Genomic DNA, 25,524 nt, shown 5'->3' with positions numbered 1-25,524 from the left:
TCTTTGGCGGATAATAATGATGCTGGACTGTCACGCTCACTTGAATGATTGTGACGGGTGAGGCTAAGACCTCCAACCAAAGGTCATCATCTATTTCCTCAGAATTACAGCCAACTACAGCCATTTCCATCCAAACAAAATAACTTGTGTGGACACAACTGATACGTTTGAAATCAAATCAGTGCATTTGTCATATTTTACTCACCCTCTCTTGTGTCTGTGAGGATGATGAGCAGCTGAGGTTGTGACGAAGGCCCAAATGAGTTTACCAGCTCTTCCTACACACTTACTGCCTAAATCCCTGGTGATGTATATCAACCAGCTCCGTGCCAAATGGCCATCATGAGAAAACTTTGATAAGACGATGAGGACACATGTTTTGTCACCAAATTTCCTGATTCTTTCCTGTATGACACCTTAGCTTCCCCGTCACCTGACTGAGGTGTCAGACACGGCCGGAGTGTCGTAAAACTGAGAGAACATCTAAGAACTAGTTTGACGCCTGATTTTCTTTCATGCGGTGCTGCAAATCAAGATTATCTGAATCAAGAAGATACTGGAACTCCTTTTTCTTGTTAACCTTACAAAACCAGAGCTAAAAACTGAGATTAAGATAAAATCTACTTCCAAATCCTCTGCCACAGCTCAGACAAAACCAACCTCACTCCTCGACCCTGAAGCTGGCTGAAACTACCCCTCCATCCCCTGAAAAACCTTCACCTCTCTTCACCTCAGCTCTTCTTCCAACAACCATCCTCCTTCGTATCTCGCCGGTGGATTGTGCTCACAACAGGCCTTGCAGATCGGCCTTTTCTATCCCGCCAGGAGCGCCCCCCTCCAAAGCGGCCTCCCACCTGTTGGTGTCCTTTAGAAGCCCGGGCCTCTCCTGCGCCTCCTGTCCGGCCCAATCAGGGCCCTGACAGTGGGGAGCCAGCCTGTGAAATCACACCTCTCAGCTGTTCACACTGGGCTCGAGACACCCTACACCCCTGCCTTTCCTCTGCTCAGCCCCCACCTCACCCTGCCTCTATTTTACACCGTGTGTCAGTGGGCTCCTTTTTGGAAGGAAAAAAAAAAGAAAAAGGGGGTGCAACAAGGAAGCAACTGCAGGATGTACATTTGCTGGTAGTTACAGCTGAAGGTTGAGTTTCATCCAGCTTCAGTCTCTGGTTTCATTAAAGCTGGAAAAAGTGACGTAAACTGTTGTCAGACGCATTTATAGGACAAGAGCGCGATGACTTCAGATGATTACATTTGTGGGGAAGCCTCAAAACAAATATGGCGATTCTTTTGATGAAGCACAGCCAGTGTGAACATGGGTGTTGTCGGGGCACCATAAAAACTAGCAATAAATTCTTCAAGGTGACCATCTTGCCGCCATGACACTGACAAAGCAACAGTAAATTTAAAAGACACTCCAGTTAGAATCGAGGAATCTCAAGATCATCAACTTTTTCTTGTTCGGATCTCCTTGCTGTTCTCTCATCAAGTCTTTCGATGGGATCCACAGATCCATTTTTGACCATTCTGAAGCATCTGTGTGGCCATATGGTCACCACCAGTACTGTAGAGGCAAACGGCCCGGGCTCAGGGGTTCATTTTCCTCTGCAGCAAGCACAAGCCGCTCGGCTAAGGTCAACACCTGTGTTCTAAAATCAGCTCTGGGGTTGGGTGTGATAGGAACCCAGGCCTCATTCACAGAAAGCTCCAGCTCAGAGAGGGGGGCTTATATTGAAACCTAATGCTCTCGCTATTTTCGAGGCACTCGCCGTCCACAAATAGCAACCCCATAGCATCTTTGTAGCTCCCGTTTTCTCTCTCCGCTACAGGATGTTGTCTAAATTCGACAGTTGTTCGATATTTCCCGTGGCCCTGAGCCAGGGTGTATCACAAATGCAACATTTCCACTAATGTCAGCTATGCGCCAAGGCCTTGCTAGATATATCTGGGTGCTGGGAGTATCGAATGACTTTTGTTGTTGAAGAAATTCTTGGTCGCTCTCATCAGACACAATAGTAAAGACACAAATTGTAATCCTTCTGTTCCTCTTAACGCAACAGCTGATAACTGACACTTGTCGCTCTTTTTCCACCACACATACTTGCAGGCTTTTAAAACCTCCCAAAAAAAAAAACCCTCCATCTTTCTCATTGCAAGTGCATCACTTTCGACATCAGGAATATGCTGGAATACATGCTGAAGGTCGGTGATGGAGTTTCAGTGGTGACTACTTTATAAATGTCTTGTTTTTCAAATTCAACGTCAACTGAACAGGCTGGTCGTTTGTTGCTCCTTCATTTACGCGGTGATACCGTGGAACACGTCATAGCGTTGCGCCGGAAACAGGCCGCAAATTACAGCGTTAATCCAATTATGTTCACACCAGTGCAGATTAGAGTCAGGACTGATGAATATCTTTGACTACCGCCAGGTCATTTGACCCGGGATTGAACGGCGATTGAATGAGTTCCCTCTGCAGATGCTAGCGGGGTTAGCGGTTGTTTTGGCTAGGATTTGCTAATCGCCAGATCATCTGTGTTGTGCAGGATTCAAAATAATTCCAGGCATCAGTTTAGTTATCTTTCACACATCTAAAGTGACTCTTCAATGATGGAAGCTTCCCTTCATTCTTCTTTGAATCATTTTTTTTTTAGACTAAATCTGAAGAAAGACCTCCCATGAGTTCAGCAGATGGGTTGCGTGTTATCTTCAAATTGAGCCAGTGAGTTTATTTTTAACCTGTGTTCACATACTGGGACCCCTGTTCGCTAATCACTTTGTTCCCTCCCCCACCCGTCATACCCATTTGCCCCGTTGCCAGTGTCCCACTGCTTCTATGAGGTCACAACACACTTTCTGGGCACGAGGAAATAATTTCCCCTGGGACAGCAGCAGGTAAGGGTTACACTGAAGAACCCCAGAGCAGTTTCTTCTTCAGTGGATAGCACAGATTTCTATGGTATAAATAAACCAGCAGCTGACGCCAGATCAGGTCGTACACACTGCATGTACCAGCATGTACGCCACAGATTAACCCCTGTTCTTTGGAGGAAAGTCCCCGCAGGAGGACTTAAACATCTTATAAAACAACTTTTTTTAATCAACAAACATCTACGGTCTGTCTCAGTGTTTCTAGATTATAGTAGGATTTCATGTTAAATAAATGGTTCAGCATCCTGTATCTTCATAAATCATAAAGCCACGTGAAAAAAAATGTAAAAAAATCCTGCATCCACGCAATGAAATCTAAAATTTTAAATGTGGACGTGTCAATAAAGCTCCGGCGTGAAACCAAAAGATGAAAGTGAGCTGGCTGAGCCATGCAAAGACTAAACAGATGACTTTGTACCATGTTGCTGACTCATTATGTGCTATGAGATTAATGCCACTCTCTGTCCTTCCCTGGCACGCCAGTTGCCAGCGCTGAGGTTGACACAGCTGTTGTAGAGAGCCTTGTCTTGTGCATTGCAGCAATGGAGCAGAAAGGTCAAAGGTCGGCGGAATTGAGGGTAAAAGAGAGAACAGGTGATAGCAAGATGGAGGCATCTCACTCCTGTGATTAATGCAGGGAACAGAAGGATTTAGACGGGATTCTTTGAGGTCATTCGATTTTGGAGTGACTCATTTTGTTAACTGAAACCAGTTTGGATCTAAAATGCACCCTAAACAATAGATGTTCTTCAATTTGTCAGGTGGTCACTGGAAATAAATCAGAGCAAACTTTGTGTAAACTCTCACTGTCAGTTGTCACACCGAGGTGTTAATGACCCGAGAAAGGACATGAAGTTAAACAAAAGGTGGTTTCATCCAAAGTTTCATCTGGAGGGATTTCTTCAATGTGGCGCTCTAATGAGGCTCAGATTTACTACCGAAGCTCCAAAAGGTGTGACGACAGGAAAAAGATGCCTGACTTTTCTCACCAACCAAACAATTAGGACATAAAAGGGTTGCGGGTGTTGCAGCGAGGCCTGCGTCCTCCTTTGAATGGGTCTGTTTTAATGATCGGTGGCCTCTGAGTGACCGGGCGACAGGTGAGCTGCACGGATCAACGCCCGGGTCAAACCTGAAAGTATAATCAGAGGTCTTATTTGACACGTGTAGTTTGTTCATGAATATATCTGCCTATAAAGATGTATTTATAGGCAGTCAGCCATCTTTAAATCATGAGTGCTGATGATGTTTCATCTTGATATATAATACTGTATGTAGGCAGTATTTCATTAGTGTTGTAGGCTGCAGGAAACAGTATCTGACCTGAAGGAGATGAAGTACTACACGTTTGTATCCAGGTGCTGAAAACTGCCAAGTACACATCTAATTTTGAATCTCATTACAGTTATTAAAAGACAGCACGGTTATATGAACAAAAGTAAGATGCTTGTAATAAGTAAAATGATCTACCGATACTTCTTTCTTTCTTTTTCATTAATTTCTTGAAATAATTATTGTCCGCACAGCTACGTAGCTGAAATTGCTCCAGTTTGGCGCTCGTGTCCTGTGCTGAGTTTCTGCAGTGGGGAAAATATAGAAGGGCTTAAATGAAAGTTCTCGTCAGAGACTCGAAAACTTTTTTCCTTAATTAAGTCTAACCTCAAAAATGTAGTCTAGTACACAAAGGGAAAGTACAATTTCTTGACATTTCAGACATTAAAAATATCTGAGATTTGAAGGTGACGGGGTGATACAATAGAGAAATATTTAATAGTCGTTCATTTTTACTTTAATTTAAATTCATTAGCAGTTGCCGACTTAAAGGAAGTTCACCGTTTAAGGCAAAATGAATGTCTTTATTAATGAGGATTTTATTCTTTTATTCTCATAGCTACTTCATTATAGAGACAATCCCTTTTCTTCATGTTCATTCTTAGGATTTTTTTTCAGTGGCATATAAATTCATTTTAATGAAATATAGACTGGGAACATGCGATGCTGGTTTATGGAAGTACACAAACACACATATGACAGATTATGGATGAACTGAACTAGAAACCTCGTTCCCTATAAACCCCATCAGATCACTCAACCCCACCTTAACCCAGAACCTTGAGAATCTCTCTGACTGAATATTTTCCCTTCTGCTGAACACAATTTCATATGACATTACAGTGGCTCCTGATGGATGAATGAATGAAGCTCTGAGACACCCCCCCCCCCCCCACGGGTGTCTGTGGGGGTTGTCAGTCAGCTGCCTGACTCCCACCAAAAGGGAACGACAACTGCAGGAGAGCCAGCAGCAACAGCAGAAACAGCAGCAGCAGATAAAACAGAGATGCAGTTTATGGTCTGCAGAGAGAGGAGAGAGGTCGGCCGGATCAGCTGCTCCGCCTGACCGTCTTTAAAACAACAGTCCAACTTTACTGTTGCCACTTCTTTATTCTAGTAGACAGTATGTAGTTCTTGTCATTCCAGAAAATACACATGATGATGACCTTAAAATTAACTAATTATACCAGATGTTGAAGTAAAAATATACCAGATATACCAGATGTTTTCCGTTCTCTTTTCGTTTGCTAAAATGACCCAGCCGGTCCTCACCAAGCTTGGACACTACTACATTTTGAAATGGATTTCAATGGGGAGGGTCAAAGCTTGAAATAATTTACTGCCTTAATTAAAACATTATTGAGATACAACCGTTATTTTTGTTGTTGTTGTTGTTGTTGTTAAGGCGTTATATAACCGTATCATCAGACTTCTCCCCACTTCTACAATATTGACTCGGTGTTGTGTCAAAATCTGAGATGCTAACCAGGTAACCCCCCCCCCCCCCCCCACACACACACACACACTTCTTTGAGATGTCATTCATTTCCATTAATTAAAATTCCTCAGCATCATTAAATCAGGCTGTGTGTTTTCTGGAATCACACACACCGCAGATCAACTCAAATAAAATGACATCCAACATCCCATCTTTTATTTGCTGCTCTTTCTCCTCTTCTCTTTGACGCAACAGAAGACATTAAATCCCTTGAACGGTTGAGCGAAACATTCAGTCTTACTCGTCTTTGAACGCTGATGAGTAAAGGTGACACGTAAGTGCCGCTGTCATGATTAAACCATGTATGCAGGACACCTGTGAAGTCGTGATTACGCTGGATTATAGTCTGTCATGATGTGTCCTTGCTTCCATCCCTCTGTGTCCTGGTTGATTGGATAAATCTGTCCTGGGTTCAGAGAGGACAATGGCCTGCTGTCTGAAGCAGTGAGTAAGTCACCACCATATGTTTACACCCGTCACTCATGTACAGAAGTTACTTATGAAGGAAAACAGTTGTAAAAATGTAAAATATTGCTTTGATTTCTCTCTCTACAGCACTTTCTCACAGAACAATCCAGCGCTTTCTCTTTTCTCCACCGCATGAAATCATGCGGACTCTATAACCTGAATTTTAATGTCCGACTTAGGATTTTTCTTTACTGTAAGTGTGAATTTTATATCTCACAGACTCATTCAACCCCCACCCCTCTCATCCTCTCCATCCCCCTCATGGGAGGTAACAGCTGTGGTGTCACCACCAAGTCACATGACATAGGCAGGTGGGGAGAAACCTATGCTGGACTTCCATCCCCCCTTTTTTCCCTCCTGTTCTCTCTCTCCCTCTCTCTCTTTCTCTGCGTGAAAGTCAAATCACACACACACACACACACACACACACAAACACAAACACACACACGATCTCCTCTTTTCAAGGGTGTGGCCATTTTGCATTGTTGGAATCTGCTCCGTGTTTGTAACCCATACTGTACGTCTGATCTCCCGCATCGATGGAATACCTCAGACAAACATCTCTGTTGCTCTGGTCTCAGTTACCCCCCCCCCCCCCCCCCCAAGACTGACAGCTACTTGAGTTTTAGTCATTAAAAGTGTCATCTAAAAATCACGTTAAAAAAATTTGATTTTCTTCTGTGAATAATCGAGAAGATTTAATCAAAAACCACACATCTGATGATGGTAAAGAATAATGGGAGCTATATTTTACTCCAGTTGAGGAATTCTGGATTAAAAAAATCCTCATTTATCATGATTGAAATTGTTCCAGTGAAATTGTGGTGAGCGTGATAACCATGAAATCAGAGGTTTTATAAGAATTCAGACCAGGACCCCCCTTTATTTAAGGCTTTTTGAAATGATTTTTTCCTGGAAATCCAGATCTATTTCTGAGGTTCAAGCCCACCAGGAGGCTACAATGTCATTAACACATTTTTTTGTGTGTGGTTCATCATCATAGACATAGAAAATGTTTGTTTTATTATACTTGAAAGTATATGTGGGTCATTCTCTTTTTTCACTCATTACAAGACTGCATTTGCCCCTATTTCATTTTGAATTAATGGAAGGGGAGGTTATAAAGCAGGATTAAGAAAGTAGATTACAAGACTTCATAAAGAATATCATAATAAAGATCAAATAGTGGTCTTGAAAATAAGACCCCCCCCCCCCCCCATGTTAATTTCATTTTGGAACAAACTGTTCATGATGACAGCACTTAAATATATGTACTATGTACCCTTCAATGTACTGGCCACTGGAATTGTCCTGTAGGTATAAATGACCTGTTGACAATTTCTTCAAAGCTACGCTAAAGCTAACAGGTTGAATAAAGCTCTCTTGTGAGAATCCAAATTGATGCAGTTTGTCACCCTTTTATCGAAATTAGCACAACAATCAACTTTCTTTAAAAAAAAAGTATTAATATGTTCAATTATAAAATAACAACTTATGTTTATTTTTAGGTTTTATATTTCGTTTCGCAGGGCGGAACATTATGCTACTGAAGGTTCTGGGGACACATTTTACTGACGGACTAACCGGTAATAGACGCATTGGCTGGAAGTTATTCAGCCTGTCATTGTGACATTAATTTCACTGTCACTATTTAGTATGTTACATTAACAATAGCCGCTCGAATGACTGTTACATTTGTGGATTGAATGAGTGGAAACGGCTTAAATGAACGTGAATTTTTTCACAATATGGCGGCACATGTTACAGTGCTCTTCACTGTAAACTGAGGTTTCCGCAACAACGAAGGTCGGTAACTTAAATTCATTACCGCGGAGATTTATTAAATTTAATAAAAGGGTTGAACTAAGCGAGGGAGCTTTTTTTTTCTTGAGGTACATTAGCAGTAGCTCAACGGACAGCTGCTGATAAGAAAGTCTTGGCTCAGCCTCTGTATATCAATGCAACTCGGAGCCCCAAAAAATAGCCTGTTAGCTCAATAACTGTAATTTCTGCGCTTCCTCTTAGAGACGATGTTACTGACCGTGGTTCGCCTGTCCAAAGTGCTGCAGCTCACCCTGGCGGTCATTAAACCAGATGTTGTCGCTCACCCTCTGATGTTAGAGGTGAGCTCCCCCCCCCCCCCCCCCGTTACCATCTTTAATCCTCTCACTTCATTCTTTGGCAGCTTTTCTATGATATATATATACCCTTTAGCATGTTTCTTTTGTTTTTAACTTTTATATGGTGACATTTCAAATGGAACTGTGATTGATTGAATCAATTCATTCATTATTAAGTGAGGAATGGAGCCGTGACAACTAATCGATTACTCAACGAAAGAAAATGATATAAAACTATTTTGATATTTGCTACATTGATTTGATCTTCATAGCAAAAATATTGAGCGTTTTCTGGTTCCTTACCCTAAAAGTAAAGGATTTTCTGCCTTTTCCGGTCATTTTTGTCTGTAAATGTACTCTTAGTTTTGTCTGCTAGACGGAGGAAAGAAGTAATCTGAACACTTTTTGATCTGAGAAAACATTTTGAGTGAGGATATTTGTGCTTTTAACTTTTTAAATAATAATAATAGTAATACTAATATATATATGAGCACCTTTCGAGAAACCCAGGGAGGTGTGAACCGTGTATTGATGTGCCTGCCAAATAGATCTAGAAATGAATCACCAGTGTAAAAGCAATGTTCTTGTGCTTTCAGGCTCTTCACCAAAGAATCCTGGAGAACAAGTTCCTCATTGTTCGATGCAAAGACCTGGTGTGGAGAAGGCAGGACTCTGAGAGGTTTTACGCCGAACACGCAGGTGAGGACGCAACAACTCAGCTGTACTCTATGTACTCTGGACGGAACACAAGTATGAGTCTGCAGTTAAATTAAGCCAATGTGTAGGTTAAATCAAGTGAGTCATCCTGCTATGTACCTCTGGAGAGACGCAAACATGACTGGAGGTGATGATGAAGTTCGGTCCTGAGTCAGACATTCAAGGGCAGGATGGCGAAGCTGTGTTAACCCACGTTTTCTTGTTTGTTCTTTAGGGCGATTCTTCTATCAAAGACTAGTAGAATTCATGTCGAGGTGAGCTCCCACTTCACAGGTGAACTTAGAAAAATTGCGATTGATTGACGTGTGACACCGTTTCACCTGATATGACACAGACACCCCCCCCCCCACACACACACACACAGAGTTGCTGGTGGCATTTCATACTCAGCAAGTCACTAATGAATCATGGGTACATCTCAGCAGGAGTCTGGATTATCAGCAGACTGCTATGTTTAGCACATCACCAACAAACGACAAACGTAGCCTTTTCACCACACAGCTTTCACCGTGTCTGCATGCAGCAACACCCCCCCCCCCCCCAAAACAAAACAAAAAAACAAAAGAAGCTTGAGATCACATTTCTGTCTCGTGGTAGCAGTGAAGCACTAGTTGCTACAGCAACCTTTCTCTTAACGCACGCGGCGTTTGAATCAGCTCCAGTTGGCTTTGTGTTCAGCTGATAAAGTGTTGTCCACACGCATGCACCTACAGCTGAAGAGTCCAGAGGGAAAAGATTATTGTCAAAGATCATGACTACCTACTGTTGTGTTTCTCACAGCGGCCCCATGCGTGCATACATTTTAGCCAGAGAGGACGCCATTCAACACTGGAGGGACCTTATGGGACCCACCAAAGTATTCCGAGCCAGATACACCTCCCCCGCCTCCATCCGAGCTCAGTTTGGACTCACAGACACACGAAACACGACCCACGGCTCAGGTGCGGTGCCGTTCTGCATCAGGAAGACAGGAATACCGTCATGTGAAGGGAAATAACATTTACACACAAGTCCAAGTTAACAACAGGTGTCACAGTGGCGTGTGATCACATGATCTCATACCAGAGATCCAAGATGTTTTGTGGTTTGTTTTTTTTGTAGATATCAGACATTTTACAGCTGATCTGAGTCAAAGCCGATATTTGCTGATGGCGTTCGTATGTGTATGAAAACGGGTTTATGTGACATGAACCTTTTGTTGATACAGGTACGACAAAAGCGGTGTCAACATGGTGACATTGAAAAGTTACCCATTTCTCCAACAGTTGTTCTGACTGGTCTACGTGTTTCTTGAAACTTGGTGACCTGACAGTGAAACTTTTAAAGACTCAAATGGTCAAAGAATAAAAAAAACTTTAGATTTTCGGACGCACAATATTTGATTCCCTTTGTCGATATTTTACAACCGATTTAGCGATATTATCCCAAATCCCCACTTTTAATAATTGTTCCATGTTGATCACATTTAAATCGAGATGTTACGCATAAAAACTGAACATAAGGTATTCTCCTTTTTCAGATTCTGCTGAATCAGCCCTCAGAGAAATCGCTTTCTTCTTCCCGGAGTTCCGCGTGGACGATTGGACGGAGAAAGAGGAGCCGGCGTTCCGATCGGGACAGATAATTTACGACCGTGACAAACACGTCCACACGCTTGTAGCGCCGAGCTGAGCTCGACGCTGCTGCTTTAGATTTGATTTTGCAAAGCGAGGTCACAAGAACCTTCAACACTTTAGTTTTATTTACTTGTTAAAAAACACAAAGGACTGGATAATACTGCTCTGTACAGTTCAACATGGACAAAACACAAAATCTGTCAGGAATCAGTTTAAATCTTCACGAGTTTCAACACAACAGCAAATACATGTTGGTCCCATGTTCATGTTTCTATAAAATATTTGTGAGTTAATAAAACCTTTTGTACATACATTTTCTTTTGAAATATGACTTTTTTTTATAATTTATTTTTTTAGTTTTCCTCTCATGATTATAACCCAATCATTTTTTGTAATTGAAACTACACGCTGAACAAATAATTCGACAAATTTTTTTTTTTTTTTACATTTTAAGTACATTTTCTAGCCAACATAAATTTCAACTCCTTCAAAATGTCAAAAAACATCAAAACATTCCAACAACCATAAAAATATATTTTACAGTATCAAACACAGTACTGCTCAGTTTTTACTTTTTTGAAATAAGCAAATGAGCTCTCTCTCTCTCTCTCTCTCTCTCTCTCTCTCTCTCTCTCTCTCTCTCTCTCTCTCTCTCTCTCTCTCTCTCTCTCTCTCTCTCTCGCTCGCTCGCTCGCTCTCTCGCTCTCAAGTATTCTGTTTGAGGCTCTCCGCCGGTTTCATGACCTCGTAGGTGGTTAGCGACTTCTTGACCTTCCCGTTCTTGTCCACTTGATGGATGCTCTGTGTCACTGTGATGGTCACCTGTTTGGTGGACATCCGATTGTCCTGCCATTTTGTCTGATGAAGAATAAACCAATATGAAAATGCGGCAGTGAAATTGTGACGGAGAACTGTGGAAACTCACAATCTCCTCGGTGTGCAGGATGCTCCTGCGCTGCACGGTGGTGCTGGACGGTTCTACTGCGGCGTCGTGGGGTGGGGAGCTCAGGATTGCTGGAGGGCTGCTGGGTTTCTCGTCCTTCAGACTGGCTTCAGACATGGCCGAGCAGACTTTGAGATATGCTTGAGCAGGAGGTGGTAGATCATCCTCAAAGAAATCTGGAACTGTAACACAAGAAAACCTTCATTATGGACTTCAGTCTAGAAATGCGGTCTATCAATTATGGAAGGCAAACAGTTCCTGGTGAGCAAGAACATCAGCGACAGCGGGGGCGGCCATCTGCCTCGACCGGAAAGGTGACAGAGGGGGAGGGGCAGAGAGAAAGACTGGGGGACGGGAGGCTCAGACACACAACCACAATAACGACCGTAGCACCACACATAAAAAGAGAGCTAGCAATAATAATGTCTACCAAGAACCACAGCAACACACTTGAGCATTTAAAAATACTTCATCTCATTATGAGTAATTTTCCCCACCATGAATGTACAGAACCGTGCAGCTCTTTGCAGCTGCTAATGTAAGAGAAGACTTCCCCGTAGAAAGCAATGCAACACAAACTTGTAGACACATAGAAATACTACAAAAATACATTTAAAAAAGCAAAAGCGTAGAAATACAACTGAATTGATGTGACATAAATTTGGTATCCATCTACTTGTTTCTGGGTTGTTGTTGTTTTTTTTTTGGGGGGGGGGGGGTCTTGTGACAGAAAAACAGCTTGTGGCCGCTGACTTCAAAGCTGTGAGACGGTGAGCCAGTAACCATGACATAGAAATACAGCCGTCAAAAGTAAAATGTTTCTCGAAGAAGTGTAGTGGGATGAGAGTCAGCAGTTTCCAAGCCGACGACGACTGAAGCGAAGACACTCATCAGTGGATCCGTGTGCGTGCAGCTGCTAATTAATTGGCAGGAGTCTGAATCGGTTTCGGGGCTTCCGAGTGGAGCAGAAGTCTTCACAATTACATCAAGGCACGTGCTGACTAACCGCCGTATTTGTTGCCATGAGAGCAAAGTTCCGTCTGAGCGCCGTGGTCTTTTGATGTCGCCTGTTCCACATCCACACTGATCCAGCTGCTGGCTTCAAAGACAACACACCTACAATTCAGGAGGAGACAAACCTTCAAATATGAGCAGACTCTCTAACGGAACACCAGAGGGGGAAAGAAAGGGCCGGGGGATGTTTCGCCAGTCAATCATCTGATGACGACTCGCCATAAAAGCCGTGAACGAGTCCTTTTTTTTTTTCTTCTCCTATGCACACATAAAAATAAAGGTGCACTTTGATGTCACCCAAGAGGAAACCACTTGTGGCTCACGCAGCGAATTTCCTGACAGAACAGAATCTGGATTGTTGGAACACTACAAATATTAAAGAGGAGAAGAGAGAATTCATAATGCGCTTCTTACACAGCAGCATGAGAACTCATTGTGCACTGGGATGCTGATGAGGTGCTAATTCATGTGACCGTGGATGTTTAATTCATGTCTTCTTGACCAATGACATGAATCCGTCTGTAGTGGTAACACGGCCTCCTCACCGGGGCTGACGCTTTTCTTGGAGGCGGAGCCGGCCTCAGAGTTCTCCGAGGGGATGCTGTGGATGGACGACAGAGGGATGTCGGTGTCTGTGCTCGTCAGCCATGTTGACTCCGTCTCCTTGGTCCAGCTCTCCAAGTAGCGAGGCTCCAGGGCATCCGTCCGGCTCCCCCCGCAGCCCATGGCCTCGGGTCAACTTCACTTGGCAGCCGGCTCACAACCGAGGGAGAAAACTGTCGGGAAGGACAGGACACAGAAAGGAGAAGAAGAAAATGAGCCACTAGATGATAAAAAGAGTTTTTAAACTAAGTCTGAATTCTTGCTTGTTTTGTACATCGCTTTGGACAAAAGCGTCTGCTAAATGAAATTGTAGAATTGTAGAATTAAACTGATTATATTTTAAACAAAAATGATGCACATATTAGAAAATATCTGCCGTTCATCTTCGGGAAGGTCGGAGGCAGATATATCCCACACGCCATCTGGAATACTTACACCACAGCAACCAGCTGTGGGGAACCTGTCAGGTGGAGGACGTCCATCTGTGTCAAGTCACCTTTACATTCCTCTGGGCCAATCAGAAGGCAGCATCCTCTGACCGGGACATCAGCTGATCATCAAAACATCCACTCACCTACACAACTGATGAGAAGGAAGCCGGATTACCAGGAGGGCGACATGATGAACACGTGGTTTACAAACTGTCCTTTAGGCTCATTGCACTTCCATACATAAAACTTGTATATTTGAACATTTTTCAAACCCAACAATAAAGACTTTGATTGATTGGTGTACAAAAGCCTCATGAGTTCCATCATTTAAATGCCTGTCATGTAGATAAACAGTAAAATCCTAACACCAGCAGGGTGGCCGCCCTGTAGCCCAGTAGCTGTACTGGTTTGATGAGGCTTTCTCACTGTGAACTATCAACAGTGTTTTTTTTAACTGGTTATTCTCACTGGCAGCGTTGATGACAGCCAACTCTGAATGAGGCGTTGCCTTTCATGATGAATTGATTTGAATGAGAACACGTGTTGAATGTGTCGGTGAGGAATTCCGCTGAAAAACACAAGAAACTTGAAGGAGGCACGACAGCAGCGGCTGAAATGTGGAGATGCAAACTATTAACGTTCGACATTTTCAAGAAGGCCATGACAGAGCAAGACTCTCTCTCTCTCTCTCTCTCTCTCTCTCTCTCTCTCTCTCACACACACACACACACACACACACGCACTGTTTCACCTGTTCTTAGTCATTTCAGACAGCTTCTTAGTCTGTATGAATATTGGAGGACTTAAAAAGCTCCTCTGACATGAGACAAACAGGGAGATTCTCCATTCATCTGTCGTTGTCTACACTATGTTGTTACTGGTCTCTCTGCTCCCTCTGTGTCTGGACCAGTAAAATCAAAAGCACCGGTGAGATGAGACCATATCCATATTCGTACTGACAGATTTTGACAGAATGCTCCAGATCCAGTCATTTTATCGGCTGTGCTCCTGCTGTAGTTACTGTCTTCTTCAAGCTCAAACGTGGATGAGGATCCAAATCTCGGATGTTACTGTAAACGCAGCGATATTTACTTAAATCTACCGGTGAGAAACCGTCACGGCGGCGTGAATTAAGAGGGAAACGGTTCATTCCGGTAATCGTTAGAATGCAAGAATGACAGAAGCTTACGACGGCGATGGAGGATCCCGATGTTCGGTGTCGCCCCGGCGCTCCCTCCGTGTCGTCTGCAAGTCCACCAACATGTTGTCAATAATGACGCTCCTCCGGTCGGCGACACGCCGCGCACCTTCCTCCGTCACCCCCTATGATGACCGGACAAACGAGAGTTTATTTTAGTCAATCTTCAATCATTCAGCCTCTTTTCACGAAGATAAAGAATGTTTATGTGTGTGTGGAAGGATGAATAAAGGGGTTTGCATCAGCTGTTGCCAGGTAAAACATAGGGGGTCCTCTCAAATGGGCCCGTATGGATTTTTGTGTGAAATTAAGATTTGACATTCAATTTAAGCAAATATGTGATTTACACACTAATGAATACAAATCATTACTTTTCTCCAAATACTCCCATTTGCTCCATAGAGTTGGGGGCTTGAACGTTTGCTTCACCTTAAAATGGCAATAACATTTTCATTTTACGTCCACTAGGGGGCGGTCACATCCTGCTCCTCGATCAAAGTGAAGTTTGCATGATAGACTTCCAGCTCATTGAAAGACTGTTGAGTCTCAAAGACACACACTCACACTCACACACATCTGGAAGCCTGAATGACTACATGGCATTTTTAAATGAAAGATGTAGTTTCTGTGGCACAAAAATGGGGAATAACAAATGATAAAATCCACAGATGAACCAATTTTCCAAACAATTAACTCCACTTCAGAACAGCAACTAGTCAACTTAAAAAACAAGTCAGCTTATAACTGGTGTTGGCCTGGTATTGATCCTGTAGTCTATGACACACTGCAGCCATGTGATCCCAATGTGGTGCCCCAAATACAATTAGTGAGCCATTCTTGAGCTCTGTGACGATGAGTCATCAGAGCAGGCACTGCGACCTGCTGTTGTAGAACAAGCATGGAATATTGTCTCTGTTCCATTTAAAAATGAACCTTCGAATCAGTCTATTCATTATTTTGTGTATTTACTCATGGCTCAAACTTGTAATTTTCGCAGTCTCCGACAAATGATTATTTTATTTTATTCTATTTTATCATATTTAATCTCATCTAATCTCGTGTCAGTAGCGCGCAGTTGGGTGATTAACACTCGACCCTGTACCGTTTCCTTCTTCATTGTAGGTACACAGGACAGGAGTCGATGCTAGTTGTTGTTTTGTGCAGGTTTAGCTGAATCAAACGCCCGGGACTTCCTGTGCTCAGCTCTCTCTTCGTCTCCCTGTGACCCGGCTAACGAATCTTACTTCCTGTGGACGGTCTGTTCAATAAGAGACTGGCAGCTTTGATTCGTGTGGCCTGCTCCTCTGTCCTATCAGCCAAATGGTCAACAGGCCTGTCCTCTCGTTACACCCGGCGATGAATGTGGCGCGCGCCCAGACGCCACACTGCTGCTGGTGACGTATGAGTGAGCAGCTGGAGTCATTCCACGACGTTGTTTTTGAGGATTCATGCAGCTTTCAGTCTCCTTTTCACTCTTCTTCTTCCCACTTGGCTGAGACTTTAAAGTCAACGCTTTCCATCTTCAAACCTTTTCAGCCGTCCGGAAGCCGACCACAGGTGACTTGAACTTTCGACGCAGTATTTTGCCGTAATTGAGACCAAGATCTTTCATTGCGTGAGACTAATAATTAAAGGGGTAGTTTGACATTTTGGAAAGCACAAACAGCTGTTGAAGGCAGCATTGTGGATAACACCGCTTTCATATTCTGTTTGGAACATCACGTGTTTGACGATATAGGACAAGTTCTTTTACTCTTGAGGACTTGATCAGATGTGGATCTTTAGGGCCGGTCAAGGACGGTGGTGGATAAAATGCTCTCACCACTAAATTCTGTCAATAGAGTGAGCGAACGTGGCAGGAAAATCAGCCGAATCCAAAACTGACTTTTTTTTGGTACAGTAAAATAAATGCAAACTCCGTCCAAAGTCAAACAAAATTATTGGTATATTGAAAAAAAGAAGAAAAAAAAAAGAAAACAAAGCAGTAAATCATCGTCCATCCAGAGATATTATCACCCCCACCACCCCCCCAGATTTCATCAGCAAATTGTTGGTCGTATTGTGTCAGCTAGCAGGACAACAAGCGGCTTCTCCAGATTGTGAATCTGCTGGAGGTTGTGGTTCACCAGCATCAATCACATATCTGAACCTTTTTCTGGCAGAGCTCCTCCTCCTCCTCCTCCTCCTCCTCCTGCACGTGGAAGCGAGCCAGGGATCTTTCAAGAGGTTGTGTTCTTTCAATCCATCATTGTCTGGAGCGAACATGACATCTTTTCATTAGCGCAGAGTGCTCCAGAGCCGAGACGGCGAACGACGAGGATTATTACGTAGAACAGATAGTGACGTGAATGAATTTGTTGCTCGCGTGTTTATGTGGTTACTGGTTAATCACAGCCTTTTAAGCCTTATGCTCTTTGACATTAAATATATAAAACTTTATTATTTTATTAAAAAAAAGTGCATAAAGATGAATAAAAAAAAAAGTCTAACAATTAATAAATAAGCAACGTACAGACAACTGATATAAAATATAATTTAAACTGCATATTGAACAATATTTCCTCAATTCTTCTTATTCTATATTGGATTTCCTCTATGTGGAACAATACCAAATAATCAAAATTTGTTTTATTATTCATCATTTACTAGTTTGAGTGAGTCCATGAGGGCCATGAGCTAGAAAAGCTCCGTGTGGCATCCCGAGCGAACAGCCGGCCGTCTTTTCTTTGCTCAGTAACGTGGCTGCACGCATTCCAGCCTCTCGACACCGAGGACGAATCAAAACTTTGCAGCATTACGAGTCATGTCAGACCTTCAACTTCTTGATATTGCCGCCATAACAAAGTCGATCTCTGTGACTGATTTTTATTTTTTTTTTTTGCAATTTCCATTACTGCCACTGACATTAAGATGGGAAACGCGAAATCAATCTAGCCACTCCTCTGGTCTAAAGTGATATTTGTGCTTTTTAAATTCTGGTGAAGACTGGCCCTTAAATGCAGTCTTTGCACTTTATGTGCTTCGTTCCTCTTATCCAGCTAAACACACAACTCTAATCCTATCAAAGGCAAAGTACAGTCCAGAAAGGGCATTAGTGAGGGCTTACCAACTAAGAAACACAGTACTTAGTATTCATAGAATTTCTTGGGAGACTTCTTAGTTTCAGGCAAACGATCTTGGGGAACTCTGATGGACTTCACATCAAAATGAAACTTCCAGGGGTTCCATGGATGTTTTGGGAAGGACGAAAACATCTGGACTGATGGCTGAGGAATCGTGGGGGATTAAGTGTGTATGGTCAACAACATCTAACACTGGTGTCACCGATGGTCAAAGTATTGTTACCAGCTCATTCTGTCATTACAGTAGAAGAGTGGCAACTGATTGGGGGTGGAGCTTGTGTGATGTCACTGTAGGACTCGACGGGACATATAAGGCTCACTGGTTTTATTACATTTCCATCCATTGTCTTCCGCTTATCCTGTTAAGGGTCGTGGGGGTGGAGCCTATCCCAACAGCCCTCAGGTGAGAGTTCACCCTGGACGGGTCACCAGTCCATCACAGGACCAACACATAGAGACAGACAACCATTCACACTCACAGTCACACCTACGGTCAATTTAGAGTATCAATCAGCCTCGTCCCCTCTTGATGTCTTTGGACTGTGGGAGGAAGCTGGAGTACCAGAGAGAACCCACACAGGAACAGGGAGAACATGGAGACTCCACACAGAAAGATCCCGCGCCCGAGCCGGGACTCGAACCCGGAACCTTCTTACTGTGAGGCGTCAGTGCTGACCGCTGCACCCCCGTGCAGCCCGTATTACATTTCATTTATTGCAATTTAAAGTTTATGTGACAATCATTGTATTCTTTTATTTACTGCTAAATACACCCTTTTTCGAAGTCGAAAGCTTCCATGTCATGTGACCTACGAACCCCAAATCAGTACCAGGACCAGACACAGCTCTTCATGCCATTTTATCTGCACAATCCATAGATGTTTTTTTTCAATAGCGTCCATGTCATGAGGCCTCAGGGCTCCAAATCACTACCAGCTGCTATCCTACTACTCTTGTCCATACTAGACACCCCCCCTTTTATTAAACTGCCTCCTACATTTTAAAATTTGCAAAATGTATCACTCAATCATTTTGTTACTCTTTTTTTTCCCCATTTACTGCAATGCCCAGAGTTATTTTTCGATGGCTTCCATGTCATGTGACCTCGGCACAAAGAAAAAAAAATCAGTACCTGAAATATTTGAAAAAAAATATCAGACAAGAATCATAAAACAACAACAACAACAAACTTCCACAGAGGAGACAGCAACAGTGTTGTTACTGCCAATGTCACTCCGGTAATATCCAATTAGTCCAGTGATGCAACAGAGAGTCCCCCCCCCAGCACGGAAATGACTGGACACATTTTACTGCTCATTTGGTTTTACAATGAGGATCTACCACGAGTGAGAGGGCACAGCGATGAGAGGTCACATGGGATGAGAGTGGTAATTTGAACAGACCATGTGGAACAGGTTCCCTTTGCAATCCGCGCTGAGTGGAAAAGTTGATCACAGCTTGACCTTCTGGTTTGTTGTTACCGATTAGAATGGCACCTGGTGGTGGAATCGCTCAGCTACAACTGTCCAGGAGCATCTTTTGTTTGGTGGGACTAACAAGGACAACCCCCCCACCACCACCACCACCACCACCAACACACACACCCTTCAGCTTTTAAGGGGTGTAGCACTTAGTGATGATTATCAAGAAAGAATGATAATGTGATAGAATAATGTTACGATTCTGCACAAAATATCCTTGGAGCTGATGTGTCACAAGCTCTGGCTAAATACAACAACCGCAAGATGAAGTTTCCCTTTTTTCCAGTGGGGTTGCAGCCTCTCAGCCTTCTCTGAGGGGTAATGAAGATGAGGATGAGGAAGATGAATACTGCGTGGAAAGAGAGATGGATGACACGTCAAGGCTGAGGGTATGATTAGTGTGAGCATGCAACACAACAGGGAGGGAACACCGAGGACGACCTTTGGACCTCACACTGAATTCACCTGTCCATCACTTTCCTAAAACCATGGAAACGCTTCCGTGAGGGGTCAACGGGTGCCTCGGGGCTCGCTGCTTGTCTGCTGTGAGGAAACCTGAGCGCCACGTAGCATTTCAGCTTCGTTCACATTGGATTTTGTCTGTGTGCAGAATGCAATATGTTAAATGGGTTTATTTTCACCAGGCTCTGGTGTTTGTTCATCTGTTTGTGCTCAAACTACTGGAGTGTTTGAAATGTGGATAAGGGCAGATCCATGATTTTATTTTTATTTTTCCTTAACATTGTGAGGCTTCCATTAATTTGAATACATAAAATATAAAAATATATTTTCTTATAAATTTATCATAATCGATCAATAAATATGACAGTCAATAATATTGAAATATCAAATAAAACTCCTCTCTTTTTACAGCGGAGGTGAGAGCAACTCCTTGACCTTGTGTTTACCCTTGAGACCTTGCCCCTGAAACTTTTTTTTTAGATATATAATTTAGTTTATAACAACCCCAGCCAGCCTCAGAAAGCTGTGTCCTTGGGTTCTATTTATAAAGATCACCCCCCCCCCCCCCCAAAAAAAAAGGTCTGCCAGAGTCACAGTATTTTTCCAAACCACTTGGTGGCAACAGCGTCTCATCTTGTTTGAGGTGAATACGTTTAGGATTAAATAGCAGTAACCCAATTAAGATGAGACACATCCGGGTTCAAAAGGAAAGCCAAGATGCCAGGGAACGCTTCCCGGTCATGGCAACCAGCACACAGCGTCACCTCACTTTTCTTAGTTTGGCTTTTGATTTCTGAGGTAACTTCTGAAACTGCAATCCACTGATGCTCTGAGCAGAAACAACACATCATTTTGTGGTGATTGGTCCCAATTTGGACCAGTCGGGCCCCTTTCAGCTTCCTTTGGTGTGGTTTTGCAAGCAGACTTCATGGATGAATTCTCTGGTAATCGTGCAGATTCTGTATTAATTTGTTTGCTTTTTGCATTTATTGGGATGAGTGGATATTTATGACCTGCAGCACATTACCAGCTCAGGACTTTGTTGTTGTTGTTTTTTTTTTTGCTGTTGTCTGTTTCTTAGCAGGATTATACAAAAACTATGATGCAGATGTTCTCCAAACAGGATGGAAGGGCATAGCATGGAGCACAGAAGCCAAGAAAAGGGGAGGCTCTGGTGCTTTTTTGACACAAGGGTTTTGGACCCATTTTGGACTGAAATCTCAACAGAAACAACACAGTAACATCCACAGAAAAGACAGAGGAGATGAGCAAGAACTCAAATGTGGCGTCAGTCGAGTTCCTTGACAAGTTACTGTAAACGTACCATTTTATTCTGGTAACTGTGTAGGTTCTCATTCATCCAGGTCATCGTAGATCGAAGCCAAGTAAAATCTGGTCAACTGGATGTAAGTTTATCTTGAATTTTATTCTGGTAAGTTCACCAATCTGAAATAGCAGAGATGCTGGGCGTGGAGCGATTGAGTACTTTTCTCTTCTTGTCAGTGTGTGTTCTTGGCTAAGTGCCAAGGAAGAACCTATTGAATTCTGGGGTTGATCAGTCATAGCACCGCCTGATCGCAGCGGGAAATGCTATGGTTTAAACTTTGACGTACTCCTCTGAGTGGGTTGATTTGTTCGGTTTCACATTTGGTCAGAAGTCTTCAGTAACAGAGTTCCAAGCTGAATTTTAGTCGTACTGATATCACCACCTGGTTCAAAGAAAGTGCGCGTGAAGTGACGAACAGCGTTTTCTTTGGTTTCTTAAACATGTCGGATGACATCGCGGAGTTTGCTTCGGCAGAGGTACGGGATCTCCTCACTGTCCTGCTAACATGTGTCCCAGCTAACATGCCTCAAGAAGAAATGCCCACTGTGACACTTTTGAAACTAGATAGCAAGATACTGGGGCTGCAGTAAAAGAACCAGTGCTCATCAAAAGCTGAGGTTTGGGATGTTTTCCTGAGACAAGCAGACACCTAGTCTTTAGATGCTTCTTCTTCAGTGAACCAGCTGTGCTTATAATAGAGCTCATAAGAACAGCAGACTCCAGATGTGAATAATTAAGAGCCCGTATATGAAAACAATTCAATTATTCCCCTTTCCCAATTAAAGCGCTCTTTTTTCTGCTTCCCCCTCTCTAATTCAGGGACCTTGGAACCTCTTCATCGTTTTCGCCAACACAAATGTCGTCATTTTTTACACAAAAAGACAGCAACCAGATTCGTTAAATTGTCTGAGTCTATTTTCATTTTCTTGTGAAACTTTTTCTTTTTCACCACTGCCGTCCTGTTGATCTTCATATCCCCTGCCATCTGACATTTACAGCTCTGATTATGTTGCTTTGTCCAAATTCTGCTTTGTTGTGTGTTAAAGTGACTGTGGCCTGATGTGCTGCGATGACTGTCAGGTGTGGGCGGGCTGGGTGACAACAGACCAAACTTCTGACAACATTCATCGGAATGATTTCTTCAGTCGTTCCAATAAATAAAAAACCAAACCTGTTTCTAAAAAGACATTGCACTTGCTGTCTTGCCGATATTCGTGACAAAGTATTCATAGTCGTAAAGTGATGTCATATATTTAACAATACAAAAGTTTACAGGACCGGTGTGTAGAAATTAGTGGCAGCTACTGGTGAAGCTGAAGTGGCCTCACATCAACACAAGATTTGGAGCCATTTTTTTTAACTTAACGAATGAATTTCGGTACCAGTAGACGCATACACACTTTAGCTTTATCTAAAAGACCGCTATCCTTCTGCTACAGTAGAAAAAAGAAAACAAACACCTGTAGGCTAATAAACATCACGGGTCAATGCTAAACCAGGAGGTAGCGCTGGCGCCCTTGTAAAATAATGGAGAAAAGACACATTCCCAGCATAAAGCATATTCATATTCTTTGTATATGTTTATAACTATTCCCCAAAACAACAGAGCAGGCCTGCCTTTTTTCACGATCACTGTGTAGGATGCTACTAGCTGGCTAGCTCTGGCTAACCCAGAGGGTTCAGGAAATAAGTTTCATTGCTCTCATGCCAAACATTGTCGATACTACTTTATCTGTGTGTTAGCAAAGTGGAAAATCTTAAAAACAACAGGAAATGGCTAAAATGGCCCTGTCAGTTAACTAAATCAATTCCATTATCTGATACTTTAGCCTATATTTTGTCTTTTTACACATCTTAACAGCCAGGCTAAACATGTCATCCAATTTCAAGTGTATAATTCTTCACATTTTTGAAGTGAGTCTATTCCCCAAAATGTCAGACAGTTACTCCACGGTACGGTAATTATAGATGGAGCAGATACAGATAGCAAGCTATTAGCTATTTCTGACAACTTCAAAGGCAGAAATTCAGCTTTCCCCTCAACAAAACTAAAATATTCTTTAACAATATCAGATCATCTAGTGTACGTGACAACATCAGTGCAGCTAATGAAAGACGCTATTGCATTACTCCCCCGCGTAAGGTCCCATGCGGCAAACTAACAAGCAGAAAAGAGCTATTTTTCAGTTGCGTTTTAATTTCAGCACACTTGCACATTAGAGTGAGGCGAGGGGGAGGGTGTGGAGGGGTGATAAAGGAGAGGGTGAAGTGAGGTAATCTCGCAAACCTATTAAACAACATCTGCATCTTATTGCAATCACTTTAACTTTGGCAGTGTCCGCCCCGTCATATCTATAAGCTGTAGTGAACGTGCTGCCTTGGCGTTTATCAAGCCAAATGCAGGAACAGCTGCTCTTGACTGTACTTTGTCGAAACTCCTTTTATCTTCCTGAACTTTTTGATGCGTACAGATGATTGTAAATCTGCCGATTTCACTAGAGAGAGTAAGTTTTTCAAAGTTTTGCTCGTGAATTTGAATCTGTGAGGGGAAACGCCTCTTTTTTATGCCAGCCATGTTGCAGGGGATTTGCGTACTCACTCAGATATATTGATTAAAACCAGGATGAGGCAGCGTGCACAACCAGATCGTTCTGATATGGATAGATAACAGTCCTGATTGGGACACTAATGACCCTTAACTAACCCAAACGGTGACGTCTCTAGCTCTTTTTGTTCTAATCATGTCTTTTATTTGTCCTGAGGACTTGTTAAGCTTTTATTCCTGCTGTAAAGATACACCTTTCTCCTTTTCTTGCGAAATCTAAGCGTTTACTTCATTAAAAAAAAACAACATCAACAACAAAAAACATGGCATAATAGGGCATCCTAGTTAATTTGTGACACAGTTGATTGACAGAATTGCCACGAACCAGACAGAACTGACAAAAAATATCATTGAATCATAACTGGCAAATGATGACTTATAGCTAATTCTAAAGTGACAAAGCACGATGAAGCTTATCTCTGTCAGGTGTAATCATTTCTCATTTAATATCAGCAGATAGAATCTCCTGGATTTCTTGGCTTCAGATAACTTGGGCCACGTGATGAATTTGAGCTTCAAGTTTGTTTTTTTTCCATCCAAAAGCTGAAAATCACCAGAGTCACAACAGCAGGTAATAAATGCCTCTTTGAAACAACCTTTGCCCGTGGTCCCATTGTATTTTTGAACCGCTAAACAGCAGCTGTATTCATTTTTGAGCATCTGTTCATGAAAGAAATCAGCACCCTTTATTTCAGTTGACTCAATACAGCACGAATGAATGTTGGGGACTAAAACTTACTAGTCTTAGCTTTTGGTAAGACATCAAATCCTGCATTCAAAAAACAAAAACAAACCCAAAAAAAAAGGCTCAAGAACAGAAGTCACTTGCCTTGCGTCGTTGCTTTCGTCTGATTTTCTATTTACCGTAGAGGAATGAACACACGTATATAAGAGATAAGAGATCCCACCTGCAGCATCACATAAGTAACCTCGACTATTGATGGAATTGTCATTGGCGAACTCCTGAGAAAAATGTGCTTTGAAACTGATTCTTCATCACCGGATCAATGAATTTACTTCCTACCTTCCTCCCTCCTCCTTTATGTCAAGGGAAACCCCCGCAGCTTTGAACAAGATCCCGGCCTCTGTATTGATGTCTCGAATCTCATTACTTCCTCCATCACCACAAATTCCTCAGATTCAGTGATGAAATGCAACATTTGGCCCAAGAATGACAGATACTATATAAGCACTGACTGGAATATCCTTTATATAAATGAAGAGGTGCAGAACATCAGTTGGATCATTGCGCGGGCAGCTCTCTTGCCGCACCTGTGCTCTAAAGAACACACGGTTATTCATGATGTTTCAGCAGGTTAGATGCTGTGACAATTAATCACATTAATCACGTCTTTAAACACACGAGGTGAGTTTTCCTCAAAGGATTCTCCTCACATATGAATACAGCAGATAAAACATATCGCAAAGAGCCGGCGGTGTCTGTTTTTAGGTTGATTTCACAGGTTCAAAAAGGATCCAGTGTTGTTTGTGGTCATCAGCGGCTGAAAACGTCACGTTTAAACAATCTGGAGAGTTTAGATGTGATTTAAGAGAGAGTATTTCAGTCCACCCTCTCGTGAATGACTCATCAGCATTGTAGGGTGAGAAGATGCAGTAAAACCAAGACATCCGTGGAGAGAGATTAGCATCACATCAG

General features: G+C 42.6%; 2 protein-coding genes across 5 annotated transcripts in view; one reads left to right on the top strand and one right to left on the bottom strand.

The window, feature by feature from the left end:
• Positions 1-7,790: 7,790 nt before the first annotated feature.
• Positions 7,791-11,196, top strand: nme6 (NME/NM23 nucleoside diphosphate kinase 6). 2 transcript variants are annotated; one of them, XM_086189071.1, is made up of 6 exons: positions 7,791-7,815; positions 8,257-8,352; positions 8,946-9,048; positions 9,281-9,320; positions 9,847-10,007; positions 10,586-11,196. In XM_086189071.1, the coding sequence occupies exons 2-6, from the start codon at positions 8,260-8,262 to the stop codon at positions 10,735-10,737; spliced, it is 549 nt and encodes a 182-aa protein (XP_086045197.1). In that variant the 5' UTR covers positions 7,791-7,815; positions 8,257-8,259; the 3' UTR covers positions 10,738-11,196. The 2 variants fall into 2 exon arrangements, with proteins under 2 accessions (XP_086045197.1, XP_086045196.1); XM_086189070.1 differs by lacking the exon at positions 7,791-7,815 and adding an exon at positions 7,824-8,035.
• Positions 10,792-25,524, bottom strand: part of baalcb (BAALC binder of MAP3K1 and KLF4 b) — a 92,813-nt gene continuing 78,080 nt past the window's right edge. The window contains exons 1-6 of one of the 3 annotated variants that reach the window (XM_086189073.1): positions 16,116-16,189; positions 14,863-14,996; positions 13,678-13,824; positions 13,185-13,415; positions 11,608-11,807; positions 10,792-11,540 (exon numbers count right to left, since the gene is read on the bottom strand). In XM_086189073.1, coding sequence (XP_086045199.1) covers positions 11,388-11,540; positions 11,608-11,807; positions 13,185-13,365 — 534 coding nt within the window. In that variant the 5' untranslated portion in view covers positions 13,366-13,415; positions 13,678-13,824; positions 14,863-14,996; positions 16,116-16,189 and the 3' untranslated portion in view covers positions 10,792-11,387. Of the gene's footprint in view, positions 11,541-11,607; positions 11,808-13,184; positions 13,416-13,677; positions 13,825-14,862; positions 14,997-16,115; positions 16,190-25,524 lie in introns of those variants that run through there. The other 2 variants (XM_086189072.1, XM_086189074.1) reach the window with 2 other exon arrangements.

This window comes from Aulostomus chinensis, chromosome 20 (assembly GCF_037954235.1).
Source record: "Aulostomus chinensis isolate RoL2024-O1b breed Wild chromosome 20, RoL_Achi_v1.0, whole genome shotgun sequence".
Classification (NCBI taxonomy): domain Eukaryota; kingdom Metazoa; phylum Chordata; class Actinopteri; order Syngnathiformes; family Aulostomidae; genus Aulostomus; species Aulostomus chinensis.
The sequence above is the reverse complement of the archived record's forward strand: the minus strand, read 5'-3'. Positions and strand labels throughout refer to the sequence as shown.